The sequence below is a fragment of the Peromyscus leucopus genome, chromosome 9, assembly GCF_004664715.2.
Source record: "Peromyscus leucopus breed LL Stock chromosome 9, UCI_PerLeu_2.1, whole genome shotgun sequence".
NCBI classification, from domain to species: Eukaryota; Metazoa; Chordata; class Mammalia; order Rodentia; family Cricetidae; genus Peromyscus; species Peromyscus leucopus.
This window is the reverse complement of record NC_051070.1, coordinates 44,667,158-44,684,412: the sequence shown is the minus strand read 5'-3', so window position 1 is coordinate 44,684,412 and position 17,255 is coordinate 44,667,158. Positions and strand designations below refer to the sequence as shown.

Sequence of the window (17,255 nt, the reverse complement as noted above, 5' to 3'; positions counted from 1 at the left end):
TTTAATATATATTAGCATGTTTTCATTTATCCTATTTTACTAATTTTAGTTTTCCTTTCTATCATTTAACATATACTTTTCTTTTCTTTTCTTTTTTTTTTTTTTTTTTTTTGAGACAAGGATATGTAGCCCAGGCTGACCCAGGCTCATGATTTTCCTACCTCCACATTTCAAGTGTTTTGATTATAGGTATGAGTCACCCGGCTGACCTAACACATACTTGTAAATATAAGTTCTTAACTTGAGGCTTGAAAATCAGGGTCTATGGATAGATTCAAGGAATGGAAACCTGTTCATTAAAAAAAAAAAAATCATCTTTTTATGTCCACCAACTAACCTATGGACTTAGCCAAGTGTAGGCAAGAAGCCGGATATGACCTGTGACTGCATCAACAGACATTCAGACTTTGATATCAAGGTAGAGATTAGATAGCATTGGTCTTCATTTGTATTATACTTGTTTGAGTGTGGGGGGGAGCATGTCTGCATCACGTCACGTGTGTGTTGGTCAGAAAGCGACTTACAGGAAGGAGTCGGTTCTCCCCTTCTATCATGTGGGCCCCAGGGACTGAACTCTGGTCATCAGGTTTGGCATCAGGTACCTTTACCCACAGGGCCACCTCACAGGCCTCTCATTTGTTTATCATTTGAAATATTATATTTATTAGACACCCCATTAGATTCTTCTTCGATTTGGTAATAATGAAATATATATATTAGTTTAACAAAAATATTTAACTGATTTTCATACGACTTTCTGTTATGTCTATATATCTTATTTAATATATTAAAAACTTCATACAAGTGATCCATAGTTTCAACAGAAAGGGTCCACACCATCAGTGCCTTTTAAAATGGAAAGGAAAAAGCTCTAGGTAAGATGTCTTCTTCAAAATTTGGGCCAGCAACAAAGACTACTTTCAGTGACAAAGACCATTCGTCCACCGAGGCTGACAAGTAGCCATTCTGTCTTTCATTTTTTGTATAGCACTCTATAAACTTACATGAGACAGCCGACACTTCGTTACAAAGCAGGCTTTGGATCAGGACATCAACTATGGGCCAAGGAAGCATCTGAGCATGTGGGAGGTTGGCAAGCCCTTGAGAAGTTGTTTAGAAGGTTAGCTGAATCAAATGGTTTTGTAGTTGTTTTATTTGTCTTTTAAAGAAAGGGTCACTCTATGCAGCCATGGCTGGCTTGAAACTCCAGACCTGAATGTGGGCAAATGCCCTGTTTCCATACCAGAAGAGCTGGGGTTACAGGCATGTGACGCCACGCCTGGCTCTAAATGTATTCTTGAGGCCTCACCTTCCCCCACTAATGTATGATCAGACTCATCTGTAGGAAGCAGAGGAAGCCTGGGTGAGTGAAACACAGAGGGAACGTATGTTGTTGACACAGGTACAGACATGTCAAGGACCCAGCAGCCTCAGGCTCAGAGGCATGGTAAAGGCTCAGAAGGCATGGCCCGCCTCAGGGGACCAAGTGCTAATATAGACTGTATGTGCAGAAAATATCCACCATAGCTTTCTGCCCCCTGGATGTTTACGGCCTGAAGACTGTATGCTTACAGAGCATGCTCCGACCAAGGTTAGCTGAACCTGTCTCTTTGATCCAGCTGTTTACCATCAATCCCACCTCCTTGTTTATCAACATGTAATAACCATGCCTCCCTGTTCAACTCTATATACTGCTGACCTCCTGGAGTGCTGAATTTTTCCTGCTGACAGTCTAGACCACCTGACTCCAGCTTTCTGTCCATGTGTCTGTCCTTCATTTCTTCATTCCCTCATGCCCTAATCAAGTCGGTCCCTAGAGCCATGCTGGAAATGTCACTCATCATAAATTGAGGAGCATCTTTCATACTAACTTATCAATTCACTATCTACTTCTGCAACAAGACTGTGTCAGCTACTGTGTTACACACTAAGGTTAACAACAATGACTATAGCTCTCAACCTGTTCTGAGTGAGTGTGGCCAACTGGGGACACGGAGCAAAAGTGAAGGAACACATACAATGCAGTACATACAAGGGCACCTAAATGGACTTGGGGTGGGACTGCAGAAGAGAGCCTTGGCGGAAGGTAGACCTTCCTGATTTTGTAGCCACTCACTTAGTGTGTAGTGTAATTTCACAAGCAGCCAGGAATCAAAGCAGCTGATCACCTAGTAATATTTTTAGAGTGAAAAGGACCTATGTGCTTATCTTTATGACATTTAGTTGGTAGTGACTGACTTACCTGTTTAGCTTACGCCCCAGTGTTAAGACAAGGCCAAGAAAACAGTACTCAGCTTAGTTTATTCACTCAAGTATTTAAACCTTAAGAGTTATAAATTTCTCTGTATTAGTGTATTAGCATTTTAAATAGAAAATGCTCTGATCACAAAATGAAATGAGGTAGAAAATATATGCCTTGGACCAAGGATAAAAGAAATCAAGTTTACAGTAACTGATAGACTCCAAGGATTCCCAACCATCTTTTTCCTGCTGCTGCAAGAAATTAAATAACTTTCATTGTCTGTAAGTTTCTACCTCAACTAGAAAAGATTGTCAAAATCCTATTTTTAACTGACTTGTTAGAAATAATTGGCTCAAAATAAATTATATTTTAAATTAAAATGCATGTACTGCAAGTACTACTTCCAAGGACTTTATAAAACTTTGGGCATTGTAGAATTGGAACACTTAAGTGAAGAAGTCCACTATTAAAGACACTGTCCTATAAAAGTCCTTACAAGGCTTCATGTTGGTAGCCCCAGCTTCAGGAACGAATAGGGTGATTTAAGGTTAAGCCTACTGTTTATACACAGGGTTGACACTACCTTTAGAAAACATTTAATCACTAAGAAGAAATCACGTTAACTTAGCTCTACAAATTATCTACGTAGGATACACTAAATTGTCTTTGCTTCAAGATTAACTCACCTCAAGCTGAACCCTTTGTTCCAGATTCTTGTATGATCTCTGTAATAACTCCCGGGTCCCAAGGACTCCATACCACATCAAGTTTTTAGTTCGGCTTCTAAAAAACAAATATTGTTGTGCAATCTCAGGAAATGTTATTTATTTACTCCTTAAAGCAAGAGAGACAATAAATGAAATTAAAGTAAAATTACCTCCACGTAACAACATTAGACCCATTATTGAAATTACCTGCATTTTTCAGGGTGTTCTTCTCTCTTATTATTAAATTCTAATGAAATTTTTGCATCTAATCCAATCCCAAAGTAATTGTTCATGACACATTTTTCTGAGTATCCATCTCTAGGACAATAAGGGAAGGTACATAAAAGTCAATTTCAGGTTCATTACAACATGTACAGTTTATTGACAGTCACACTTAAAACCCCTCAAGCGCCCATTCTTTCTAGAGGACTGGAAAGCACAGGCCATTCCCCACATACATGCCGTCTGCAGAGTCACAGGGCACGTGCATCATTTGTGGTCTGAGGCAAAGCAAACGGAGACAGTTACTGTCTTGTTTTCTATTTAAGCTGACGGCCGTAAGCCTTCTGTCTCCACCTAAGGCGCTGACCACACAGGCCCACTGATGCCGGCCTCTATGGGAGGCCTCCGAAGTCAAGTGCCATAGTCCTCTTTCTTAAATCATGAGAAAGTCTCTGCCACTCAACCCTTAAAAATGGACAAAGAGTAAGGGAAAACTTCTGATTTCAATACGTTATTATAAATATTGTGAATACTTGATTTTATTTTTATAATTACGTTTTTATGGGGTGGGTGGGTGTTTCACACACGCCATGGTGTATGTATGGAGACTGGAAGACAATTCGCAGGAGTCAGTTCACTCCTTCCACCCCTGATAAAGGTGCTTGTCACCGAACTTGACAACCTGAGTTCATTCTGTGGGATCCACATGATAGAAGGAAGAAAACGATGTCTGCAAGTTGTCCTCTGACCTCCAGGTACATGTCAGTACACACACACTCTCTTAAATTTGGCTAGATCAAAAAAAAAAAAAAAAAGCTTGGCGGTGGTGGCGCACACCTTTAATCCCAGAGCTTGGAGGCAGAGGCAGGCAGATCTCTGAGTTTGAGGCCAGCCTGGTCCATAGAGTGAGCTCCAGGATAGCCAGGGCTACACAGTAAAACCCTCTCTCAAAAACAAAAACAAAACAAACAAAATAAAAGGAAAGTATTTCCAAAAATAAAATAAAATATAATAAATGCTGCCCTTGAGAAATGCCAATACAAAAATAAGATTTAAAAAGAAAAAGCATCTTTGAGCTAGGGAGATAACTCAATGGGTAAAGCGTGTGTGGTGCAAGAGCAGGAAGACAGAGTTCAGACTGCCAGCACCCAGGTAAACGCCCAGTGGTCAGGGCAGCCAGCCTGCAATCTTAGGACACAGGAGGAAGAGACAGGGCCACCGCAAGCTGCCTACATAGTCTAGACTAGCCGAGCTGACAGGCCAGCTCTGGGTTCACATGAGAGACCCTGCCTCAACATACAAGAGGGAAAGTGGGGGAGGAAGACTCTCAACTTCAACTCTGGCTCCACACATGTACATGCAAGGCACCCATACACACGTGGATGGACACACATACACATGCATTCACAAAGCAAATTTTAAAATGCGAACAAGAGTGAGTCTATCTCACGCTGCCAAACGTGTTTTTAGGGAGTCTAGAAAGACATGAGATCTATGTGGGTTAGAAGCTGGAAACCAGGAAACCGTTCAGCGGGATGTGGAAAGATCAGGATTAGCAGACTGAGACGAGAAGACGGCAGGGGAAGACGCAGATACAGGTGAAAACCAGCACTAAGGTAGACCTTCCGGGAGAGAGAGAGGCAAGCAGCACCGCACCAGAGAGTGGCCGCTGAACAGCCAGTGAGAAAGGGACCTGTCTCAGGGACGGACCACAGCGCTGGGCATTATCAACTTCGGAGCATGCTCACCGCCCTTTCTGCAGATGGAACCCAACACTTTGGGACACATGCAAAACGGCAGGATTTGAACCAAACAGACAAAAAAAAAAAAAAAAAAAAAAAAAAAGGTTGAAGCAAAATAAGTACACAAGTGTTTCTTACAGTGAATCAGGATCTGGGTCAATAAACGGAGTTGCACCAAAAGGGTCGATGTTTGCCAGCAACATTTTGTTGATGATAGAACTCCCGGCGATTGAGGCGGCAAGTCCTGCTCTTAAACCTGACAGAAATACATCAGGATCACGTTAAGAGAAAGGAGAGACAAATCCGGGCCACTCAGAGCCTGGCCTTGTCCCAAACATCTTGCTACCAAAGCCTGTGACCACTCAGTAGCCCCAACTCAAAGGATGATGCTTAGAAGTGTGAAGCGCTTCAATATTTTCAATTGTCTGTATGTTGTAATAAAGAATTACGGAGAGAATAACATGAAAAGCAGCATCTGTGATATTTTCTCACTTACCATTCAGCGATTCTACAGTTTGTAGTTTTCAGTGTTTCAATTCCTGGGTTAAATTCATTCCTAAGTGTTTTGCCATTTTTGATGCAATTTCAAGTAGAACTTTATTCTTAATTTCATGGTCAGGTGGTTCAGTTGTGGTGTATAGAAATATGATGACAAAAAGGTGATTTCTGTGTATTGATCATTTACTCTGTAATCTTAGCATACTCCTTTACTAGCTTTAGTGGTTTAGCTTACTTGTGTGCATGTATGAGTGTGAGTGCACATGTGTGCGTCCCTTGGGGTTTTCTACATGCAAAAGAAGCCTGGGAAGGGACACAGTTGTCCTTTCCTTTTCCTTTTCTCTTACCCCTTCTCTCCCCGCCCCACCCTTTTCCCTTCCCTTTCCTTTCATTTTCTGGCTTTCTGAGACAGGGTCTCTCTATGTAGCCCAGCCTGTTCTGGAGCTCCCTCTGTAGACCTCTGTCCTGGAACTTACCCAGATCTGCCTGCCTCTGCCTCCCAAGGCATGCGCTACTGCCTGGCTTTCCCTTCTAGGATTTTATTTTATTTCTATTTCTTCTTGAATGGGATTTCTAGTTCAAGTGTTTTTACACATTTGCCTGTTTCCTCTGGGTTCATAGTACCATCATAATCATATATGTTTCTCCAAGCTCCATAATGATGTCTCACGATTTCCTCATTCCTGATTTTAGGGATCTGAATCCTCACTCAACGTCTTTTCATTTTCTCTACTTTTTTCTTTTTAATTCTCTTATTTATGTCCACCCTCATATTTATTATTCTCTTTCCTCTGTTAGCTGTCATTAGTCTGCTCCCGTCCTGGTTGATCTTGGTGGGTGTCAAGGGACTGACCAATGATGGATGAACAATTTCAAAGCAGCATTTACAGTTACACACTCCGTTTAAGCACATTTCAGCTGCATCAGCTAAGTTTCAGGACAGTGCATTTCTGTTCTCACTCATCCCAAAGTATTTTCTCTACTTTACTAATTATTATTTTCTCTAATGTATTCCCCTCCATGTTTCCACAGTTGTGTACCTGCCCAAACCTCATTCTCTCATCGGCTCTTCCATTCCATTGTGCTGAGAGGAAACAGTCATGAGATTTTGATCCTTTTGATTTTACTTAAGAATGGTTTGTGACCAAAGTGGCTATGGTCTGTTCTAGAGAATGTTCTACATACTCTTGAGAAGAGTGTGTATTCTCCTGTGGGTGGGGGTTCCTTAGATGTTGACTGGGTCCTACTGTTTCATGTAACCTCCAGGGACTCTATTTCCCTGATCGACTGGTTGTTCCATCACTGTTGAAAGAGAGGAACAAATGTCTCCAACCATTATTTGAATTATAGAGCTCATCTTTAAAAAGAAATTCCACGAGAAGCTACTTTTCAGGGTCTAAACAGACTCCAGCATACTATGAATGAAGACCGAAGGAATTTTGAAGCCACCATAAATTCAGGAAGCTCCGAGACATGTGTTTTTCTCCTCCAACTCCTCCCTGTAGTCTCTGGTGTAACTTGTATTAGTCTAATCCAAGGGAAACTCGTTTCATCAAGGCTGGAAGAGATACTAGGCTAAAAATCTCTGCCGAGAAAGTAGTGGCTTAAAAGAACAAGGAAAGCTGTAGAGATGCTTGGAGGTGACAGACAGGAGGTAAGCTCCTGAGCTCCAACCTAGAATACTAAGAACACCTTTCTACAGCTCATGAATAAGAGAAGTTACATATTTTCAGAGACATATTAAAACATATACCATGTCACACGACTGTACTACCTGGGCAGATAATTCTGGTGTTGAGCACAGGGAGATTTTCTTTGGTGGTGGCCATAGCTGAACCAGTGACAGAATCAGTTTGGAAATTACCATGACTTGCCTGGGCATCAGGAGACTGAGATGTGGATTTGGCTGTTGACAAAAAGTCCAGATTAAAAATGGCAAATGAAACCAGTATAAAATTAAACAAACTCATATAAACTCAAGACACACAACAACAACAACAACCAAATGCCTATTTAAATCAATGAATGGATCTGAAGATGCTAATTATATTTACCTACATTTATCATTTTATTTCATTTTCTTGGGATATTTGGAGAGTATCTACCAAGGGAGATACATTGATCTCTGGCTTTGAATAGATGCTATCAGAACATAGATATCTACCATTATTAAAAGTCAATAATATAAAAAAAGTCAATAATATGCTTAATTTGAATGTGATCAACCCAAACTTGGTAAGTAGAAAACCTAAAGCCTGAAAACCATTATGATGCATATTACCAACATTACCTGTTAATCTTGAACATTGGGTAAATGATCATATTTAAGTGATACGACTCACAGTAGAATACATGAATGCATGTGAAACACGAGTTAATATAGCTTCAATTAGTGGAGACACTTGGCTGGGACTCAGATCAGTGTATCATTTAACCCTCACCAGAGAAGCTTCTTCTTGCAGTATATGGCAATTAACAGAGAGACCCACAACTACACAATGTATGGAGAGTGAAAGACTGTGGAACATTCAGCCCTAAATGAGATGTCTTTAGCAAACTCCTCCTCTGAAGACTCAGGGAACTATGCAGAAGGGAGGCAGAAAGATTCTAAGAGCCAGTGGTGGTGAATGGCTCCAAAGAAAAAGTGTGTTCCAGACACACGAAGGCTGATTCACACATGAACTCCAAAGGAGACATCATCTACAAGACTACCATGAGTTCAAATCAGGCAAAATACCAGGATGAAGAAGAGGAAGAAGAAACAGAGTCCAACCTCTAACCAAGAAGCTGCTTGCAATGATACCTGGTAGGAAAGAGAAAAACAGTCTTCTCCAATGGAATGTCACTGGGTGTATCAGCCACACTCCAGGGCAGACCCAGGCATAGGCGGTCAACACAAAATAGAACTCGTGTGTGTGTGTGTGTGTGTGTGTGTGTGTGTGTGTGTGTGTGTGTGTGTGCTTTTTGCATTTTGTTCGTTTTATTGGTTTGCTTGTTTTGATCTTTATTTTTATTAGGTGAGGGAGAGAGAGGAAGAGAGGGAGATCATGAAATCAGGTTTGCAGGGAGCTGGGGGGATCTGGGAGGACCTGGAGGGGGAAAGAATATGATCAAAATATGTTGTTTGTAAAAATACTTTTAAGAAAAAAAGAAAAAATAATAAATGGAAAGATATCATTTATCTTCCAATAAAACCAAAGTATTTTACCTGCCATCATTTATTCAAATGATGATAAGCTCCAAATGGTTTTGTTGTATTCTTGTAAAAGCTCAATACATTTGTAATATTCAAGAAAATAACAAAAAGAAGATTTAATTCTAATAATATGAGGCAAGTTAGTGATGGAAAAACAGTACCTTAATCTTATCAAAAGGCCATCAATAAGTATTAAAAAAAAAAAACCAAACAACCAGTAGTCATTAAATTCAATTTAAAAGTACTCTAAAACTTAATTATCTTCACTTTGCCTCAGACTAATTACAAACTTAACTATATTAATCTTGCATGCTATTTTCTCTCATCAAACACTGTCCAGCTGCACAAAACTAATAGATGTCACTCTGATGTGTGTGACAGACACCACTTCTGGGGCGAATCTCTGACACAAAGCAACTTTTGATGTTTACCTCTGCTGAAAAGCAGAAAATGTACTAACAACTAAGATCGATGCTCCACTGCAGGTAATTCAATCAGTCCTTCATGTTTCTTCCTAAATAAAGCATTACTTTGAACACATTAATATACTGTGTTCCTCACTTCTAAGGCATCAACTGCATAATTTAATAATGACACAATATAGATGATTCAATAAAACCACTGAACACAGGAACACTTCTATTGCCAATGATTTTCAGCAAGTTGGATTACAGCCCAAATTGGCATCAAATGTGGCAACGTTAAAGACTTTCCTAAATCTATGCTTGCCTCTCTACAGAGCATTCTAACAGTATCTTTCAGTTTCCTTTCTAACTAAGGGAATGTTGAGTTGATGAGAGTATGGTAAAGCGGAATGCTGGCTGGTTGGAAGCCATGGGCAATGAGTGTATGCATATGGAAGAGAGCAGATGTATGGACAACCCACTGTAGTTAAGTAGATTTTAACAGATAACACTATCAAAGGCCTAACTACCAACTTCACAGATAAAGTACATTGGAGATGACAGAAGAATTAAAAGCTTTTGACAGGTGGAAGTGATAGGTCCAAATAAAAAAGATGAAAGGTTATAAAGATGAGGGAAAGCTATGGCAATTAAATCCGAAAAGAAATTCAGCAGTTTGGGCAACAACAAAATGTGCTGGATGAGAAGCATGAATATCTATGTTCTTGCCTTACTGGAGTTTGTTCAAAACATTTTAAGACAGACAACACTCACCAAATGGATGCAGCCAGAAAAACAAACAACTCAAAAATCATCAAATTATAGGCGAGTGGAGGAAGCTATGAGACACCAGATATGGAGGAAGACATCAGATGTAGCAAGGAAACATGATGCTGTAAAGGCCACTCACAGCTTGATTTAAGGAGTGCTATAGAGAAGGAGGGAGATACAGCCACAGAAGACAGAGTCATCTCGGCACTGGTAAATACCATGTGAGGAATTAGGCCAATCATAAAAAATACCACAAATACCAACATCATAATACATAAATATCCTCCATCAGGGGTTGAATTTTAAGGCAGAAAAATGAAATTCATCATAAAGTACAGTCTAACAAGTCTGCTTCTAACAATTACAGCCAAACTTGAGAGAGAAATGTACTAAAACTGAATGGCCTGAGGGAATCAATGGCCATCTGAAGAGAATTTCAGAACATGCCTGTAGATATATATGTCGAATATCCAACTTTACAGAAACTATTTTGATTTTCTTAAGAATTTTAAGTACAACCAAATTTTTCTCAGCCAACAACAACAACAATAATAATATATAACAATTATGATAGACAGCAAACATTTATAAAATACTGCATACCAGACTCTATTCTGGGAACTTTGTTACCGTAAATTAGTCAGCCTTTACTACAATCCAATTAAAATGGCATATTATTATCTTCATTTTTACAGATAGGAAAACTTCAGAAAAGCTTAAAAAAAAATCAGTCCAAGTTTGAAAAGAAAATCTTAATAAATTATAAGAAGGAACAGTTCTGATACATTATGCTGACACCTCTCGAGTATATTATAATTATAGTCATACTACCACATATCATTATTATACCTTCTGCTTATATTATCCAATGGTAATTAGAAACTTTTCACTTAAATGAAATACTAAAATGACAAATTCATTTCCTATTGAAAGCCAAAAGGCAGGGAAACAGTTAACAGTCTTCAAGTAATAATATAATAATTTCTAGGCAAAAATAATTTGGTAAAGAAAGGACTGTAATTAGAAATCTTGTGACTTTTAAAGCTTAATTTAACAACAAGCATTGGACAATCAACAAAATATAAGGGACTGTTGAATCCCTCAACAGCCAAACTTGGTGCGTGTGGGGCCAGCAATTTCCCAAGGAATCAGAATGCTATGTTAGGATAAAACTGGGAAATGTGGATGTTTCCTTTAAGATACTTAATCATATTAATCCCATAATGCTTAGTTTATTGTTAGTGTCTAGACTACACACGAGAGATGAGAATACTTGACAAGCTGACCTAATCTGTTACCATTATTATTTTAATGCTCATCAATAACAAACCTCCCACAAAGCCTTTGGAAGAATAAAAATTCAACAGTTCGTCTCAAACAGAAAAACTAAGTGCAAAGATAGTTGTGACTGATTGTGGTACCATCACAATTTCCTTACCTGCTGACGAATCTTTCGTATCATCATCCTTAGATTCATCTGTTTCTGGGTTATCATAGTCACAAGGCTGACTAATCGATTCACAGGACTGAACTGTCTGTTCATCTATAACTTTAAGTAGTAAGAAGGGAAACAGATTTGCATTAGTGAAAAGAAAATGAACTCATATTAAGATATGGTTAGGAAAGAAAAGCTGAACTGGGTATCAAAAGCAATTCTACATTCACAAAGAAATGTCATTTAGTAACAACATTGGGAGTGATGTCTGTGGATGCTGGAGAGTACAAAAATCAAACACATTTGTTGAGATTATATATGTACCAGAATAAAATTACATACCAAAAGCAAAATACAAAGCTTGATTACAAGTTATACACCTGGAAGGTGATTCCCAACATTATTCGTATTGCAGTCAGCTTTCATCTAGGACTAAAATTCTAAGCAGCATATACATTGTACTCATATAAAAAATGAAATCTAGGTGCCGGATACACGGCTCGGTGGCTAAGGGCACACACTGCTCTTGCAGGGACTCAGGTTTGGTTCTCAGCATCCACACCGGGCAGCTCACAACTGCCTGTTAACTCCATCTCTGAGGGTCCAGTGCCTCCTTGGGCACCTGTAGTGCCATACACATATCCACACACAGACACACACAGCATACACAGAATTAAAAATAAAAAGCAAACCTTTGAAAACACAGATAAAGATTTATATACTCTTAAACATCAACCATGTTAGGAAACCAATGTTAAGAAGTTATTTTCTCTATTATAGGCAGCTACGGGGTTGATTTTAAGAATTAAAGACAAGCCCAAGAAGTAAAAAGATTGAAGTTTTTAGACTTGTTCTATAAGTGCTTTTTGTACTTAAGCTGGGATAGAAATATTGCAACTTAATGTACTTCTGCAATCTTATTTTGTGCGTCATTGCTATGCTGACTCTCACTACTGAAAGCACAGATAGGACTAAGTTCAACTCTCCCTCTACTGAACATATTGTCTTCTACCATGCCACGAGACTTTTTTTTTTTAAAGTGTACTGAATCCGAGCATTACGCACACTGGTCATGCTTGCAGCAGGGATGTTGCTGGTCTCTTTAAAGCTAATTTTGTGAGTGTGTACCTTTTCCAGCCTCTTCAATGACTTGCCTCACCGCTTTCTTTAGACTGTTGGCCCGCAGCATTATCTCCCTGGGCTTCGTGGCTTTCTGGGAGGAGGGTTTTGCAATGTCATTCACGAGCTGGTCCTTGCTTTCACCCAAGGACTCTTCACTGGACGACTCCACAACATCTTCTTCGGGAATTGGAGGGCCAACCCCTGGGGGAGCTCGACTGGCCTGAGCGTCTGCATGCAGGGCTTGTAGCAGCTGTTCGAGCTTCTCATTGAGGACTGAGCACTAAGAAAACCAATAAAACATCAACGACGGTGACAAGAAAATAAACAAACAGCAACAACAGTGATGAGGAAGAAATTCAAGTCTATTAGACTGGAAGACACAACGTAAGATCGGTTTTTATGTAAGACAAATCTTGAATGATTCTAATCACTGGAGATGAAAACACCAACATTCAAGTAGCTATGGTCTTTTCTTCTGTAGATGTTTTGGGTGGAGAATACATCCACTTTCAATTTAGTGACAACAGAAAATGATCTTTAAATAAATTTAAAAAAAAATGAGTAGCTCTTAATGTACAGAAATGCTTACTAATAACTGACAGATAAAGCCCAACTGTATAAAAGACTGAAAATGTTTACAACTCTAGCATCTACCTGTTGATTCATACTTCTGGATCACTCAAATTCTATCTCAGGGTTTAAAGTCTTTCTAGAACAATTTTTTTTATATATATGAGAGTTTTGCCTTCATGAATGTATGTATGCACACCATGCATGTGCCTGGTCCCCACAGAAGCCAGAAGAGGGTCTCAGCTCCCTCGGAACAGGTGTTATGGATTGTTGTGTGCTGCCACATGGGTGCTTAAAACCAAACCTGGGTCCTCAGTGTTCATAACCACTGAGCCATCTCTCCAGCCCCTACAAGTTCAAATTTTTACAACCTATGTCAAACTGCTGTTCTTTCTTAGAATGCAACCGATGCTAAGTCGAAGAGATACAGTACACAAAACACCAGGCTTTCTTTTGAAGTCACTGACGCAGGGCACCCTTAACATCGTGAGTTGCAGGCATGGCTGAGCTGAAGATCTGTGAGGGCCGACAGCCTGGCGGCGTCCAAGAAAGAGCAAGAAGGAAAACACACAGGAGGAGGGTAAAGGGAGTGTGTGCAAAAAGAAAAACAGGTACAGAGCCCTTCTGCTTTTCTTCTTTTTTCTACATGTGAAGAAACATTTGGGATCAAGACTGTTAATGCTATCACCAATGCACCTTCAATCGCCACAGAATTCTTGGTCTAGCCCCTCTCCATTTCTCTGTCTTTGATGAAAAGCCAAGACAGGGTCACGGGGGAAGGACTTCAGAGGCAAACACCTGGCTAAGAGAGAGTTCCTGCCTTCTGAAACTCCCCATAGGGAAGGAAATGACTGGAATACCTCAATGTTTAGTTCAGTGATGTCCTTGGTACACAAGAAGGCTACTGGATTTTATGTGTTAGTTTTGTATCCTGCCACTTTGCTGGAAGTTTTCATCAGCTCGGAGAGCATTTTGGTAGCATCCTTAGGGTCTCGTGTAAAGAATCATAGCATCAGGCTGGAGAGGGGGCTAAGAGCACTGGCTGCTCCCCGAGAGGTCCTGAGTGGTGGCTCACAACCATCTATAGTGGGATCTGATGCCCTCTGGCATGCAGGCATAGATGCAAATAGAGCACTCATCATACATAAAACATATAAATAAATATATTTAAAAAAAAAGAATCATAACATCTGCAAATTGGGACTGTGAATGGTCAGCGGTGGGTGGGACATCAACAGTGATCCCACCTCAACCCCCAAGGCTCAGGGAACATGGCCAACGAAGAGGGTAAAAAGAATCTAAGAGCTGGAGGACAGGGAGAAGCAGTATGAAACGGTGGCCTCTAGACGTGACATGGCTGTCACACACATGAGCTCAGCAGCTGTGGTTACCAACACGAGACCTGCATAAGACCAACAGTTACATGTCCCAGCCTTGAGGAGAGGAGGGGTTCCAGAGGCCCCAGCCCCAGGCTAAGGAGCTATAGGATGACTTCTTGGGGAGGGATGGTCAGTTTTCTTTAGGACTATGGCCATTGATGGATTTCCCCAGTCCCCAGCAGATGACCTCACCCCTGTGTCCACATGAGCAGCACTAACTGAACTCAGTGGGATTTAAAAAAAAAATTATGAAAGGAAAAAAGGAGATATGGTGGGGGTGGGGGCCCGAGAGGAGTAAGGGGTGAATATAATCAAGATACAGTGTGTATGGGTATGAAAATTTTCAGACTAAATAAAAATTTAAAGGAAGAAGGTTTATTTGCATTTTCTTTTTCTTCCACTCAACCCACTAGCTACAGCATGAACTTTAGGGGGAGAAATCCTTCCCAAGCCCAAACTATCCAGGCCTTACGTCAAAAGGCCCTCTCATGAACTTTAAAAATGCTGGCTTGTAAAGGCAGTATGCTATTCTTAGCATCAGAAAGCTCATAAAGGGAGGAAAAAAATCTGTAAAGGCAAGAAATAAATAGAACTTGGAAGGAGACTAGGACTGCCCTCTAGAGAATGGGGGACTCATGCTGGGAGGGAACTGGATCACCAGATTTTGTCTGACCTGGAAAGCCAGGCCTCACCCAACAGGACCACGGGCCCCATGGCATCCTCCTGTCAGGCTGACTGCATGTCCCTTTACGATGTCAATCACTGAGAAAGGGATCTGAATCATAAAATTTGATTGGCTGAACACTCTCCAACAATGCAGCTTTTGTGCACATTAGAGGATAACCATAAACTAGAAGGTGTTTTTATAAATCTTCATATATAATTTTAAAAAATCATTTTAGATATTTTGGCAAGAGCACACCGAGGCAGTCTTTAAAAATACAACACAGCCGGATGGTGGTGGGTATGCCTTTAATCCCAGCACTCGGGAGGCAGAGACAGGCGGATCTCTGTGAGTTTGAGGCCAGCCTGGTCTACAGAGCAAGATCCAAGACAGGCAGCAAAACTACACAGAGAAACCCTGTCTTGAAAAAACAAAAAACCAAAAAACAAACAAACAAACAACAACAACAAAAAAAACCCACAACACACTGATCATAATGTCAATAAACATCTCCCCTGCCCCCGGTGTGTCCCCTTACTTTACTGGCCACGGCTTCAGCTACTACTGTATTTTCCAGTGTTTTCTCCTGTGCCTTCTCCACTTTGGCAACGAAGTCCCTCACGGTTTCACAGAGTATCCTTTGAGGAAGAGAGATCGCACAGTTTAGTCTGTAGGCTCTCGCGTACAAACGCATTTAGAAGTAAGTACAAGTAGGCAAACTCAAAATACCCAGGATCATTTTTACATAAGACTACACCTCCATCTGTGTTAATACATCTTAGATACACTTAGGACTTCCTAACTGAAAAATGTATGCACGAATAAGCCTCATTCTCCATACTTATAGTAAGATTGCAGTGAACTAGTCTTGAATGCTTAAATAAGCCTTAGAGATAATACGTTCAGATCCCCTAGAAATAATGTAGTATCTTCCACAGCTTGGACAATTTTCTTCATGTATAACAAACAGACCCAAGTTCTCCACCATCTACAGGATCTACTGGACCTACTAGTGAGCAAGTGGACAGCTTGGTAGCACATTGCTCCTAAAGAGGAAAAGACGTTGTGTATTGTTACCAACCAATCAGACACTTGAATTGAGTTATGTTCTCTGTAAACCCATCCATTTTTCCCCCTTAAGATAACCAATACAATAATACACAAGCCTAATCCAATTGAGATCTCATTAGTGTCAGCAATATATGGTTTACTTGTTTGTTTCTTTTAATTACATTTGGTGTCTTTGCAAAAGAAATGAAATAAAAGAAAGAATAATTCATAACATATCTGCCTCTCAAAAAGTTGTGTAAAAAAATGACCCACAAAATGGCATATGAATAGATTGGTTTTGGCAACATGTGTACATTGACAGAAACTTCTTGAATGTAAAGCATTTCTATCACTGATATAGATTAAAGAATTTAAAGAAAAAGAGAAAGATGTTCCAGTAAGGTTTTATTTTTATTAAGTTTACAACTCTCTCTGGTAAGCAATGGCAGCTTCCAGACATTTCAATGTTAGGAAAATCGAACAATGCAATAGATACATGAAACATGTATATGCGCCCACATAGACTCCAAACTATTGAACTGGTCTTCTAGGTGTATTATTCCTAACAATTTTTGTTTTATTTGTTGCTTAGGGGTTAGATCCACCAGCCATCTAGCCCTCAACCTGCTTTCTGATGTCAGGGATAGAACCCAGGTCTCCCACATGCTAAGCAAACACTTAACCACTGAGCTATAGGCACAATTCTCTTGGCATTGGCTGACATTTTAAATTCTAGTTTCTGTTCTCTATTTTTCTTTAAGATTAAAAAAAAATCTGAGTACGTGTGTTTGCATGTCATACATGTACATGTATAACATTCATGCAGTGTCCGAGGAATCAAGAAGAAGGTGTCAGGCCCCCTGGAACTGGAGTTATAAATGGTTGTGAGCTGTGTTTTAGGATCGGGGAATCAAACTAGAGTCCTTAGCAGGAGCAACAGGCTCTTACGCGCTGAGCCATTACGCCAGTCCCTTAAATCCCAATTTTTAAGGGAATTAAGAGAAGCTAGCTTACCATTTATTAGAGACTCATTCATGTACTTCACATACAATTTTTACTCTTTGGTAATATATACTTTTACAGAATTTCTTCAAATATGATATCAGGCTACCATGAAATTTCTTGTATGAAGCCTGAAGGAAAAACCTGATCCTATATACACCTAAAGGGCTGATGGACCAGTGTGCAACTTAGGAGAGTGCTTGATGCTTAAACTGTGGGACTAATCAGAAGAAATGTTCCGCCTCGTGCTC

The 17,255-nt window shown here is 40.0% G+C and overlaps 1 protein-coding gene across 1 annotated transcript in view; it reads right to left on the bottom strand.

Annotated features, from left to right (window-relative positions):
• Dgkh (diacylglycerol kinase eta) overlaps positions 1-17,255 on the bottom strand; it is a 179,682-nt gene that overhangs the window by 36,432 nt on the left and 125,995 nt on the right. Inside the window, 7 exon segments of the mRNA XM_028878585.2 lie at positions 2,929-3,025; positions 3,157-3,267; positions 5,052-5,169; positions 7,186-7,317; positions 11,221-11,331; positions 12,346-12,619; positions 15,491-15,590. Coding sequence (XP_028734418.1) covers positions 2,929-3,025; positions 3,157-3,267; positions 5,052-5,169; positions 7,186-7,317; positions 11,221-11,331; positions 12,346-12,619; positions 15,491-15,590 — 943 coding nt within the window.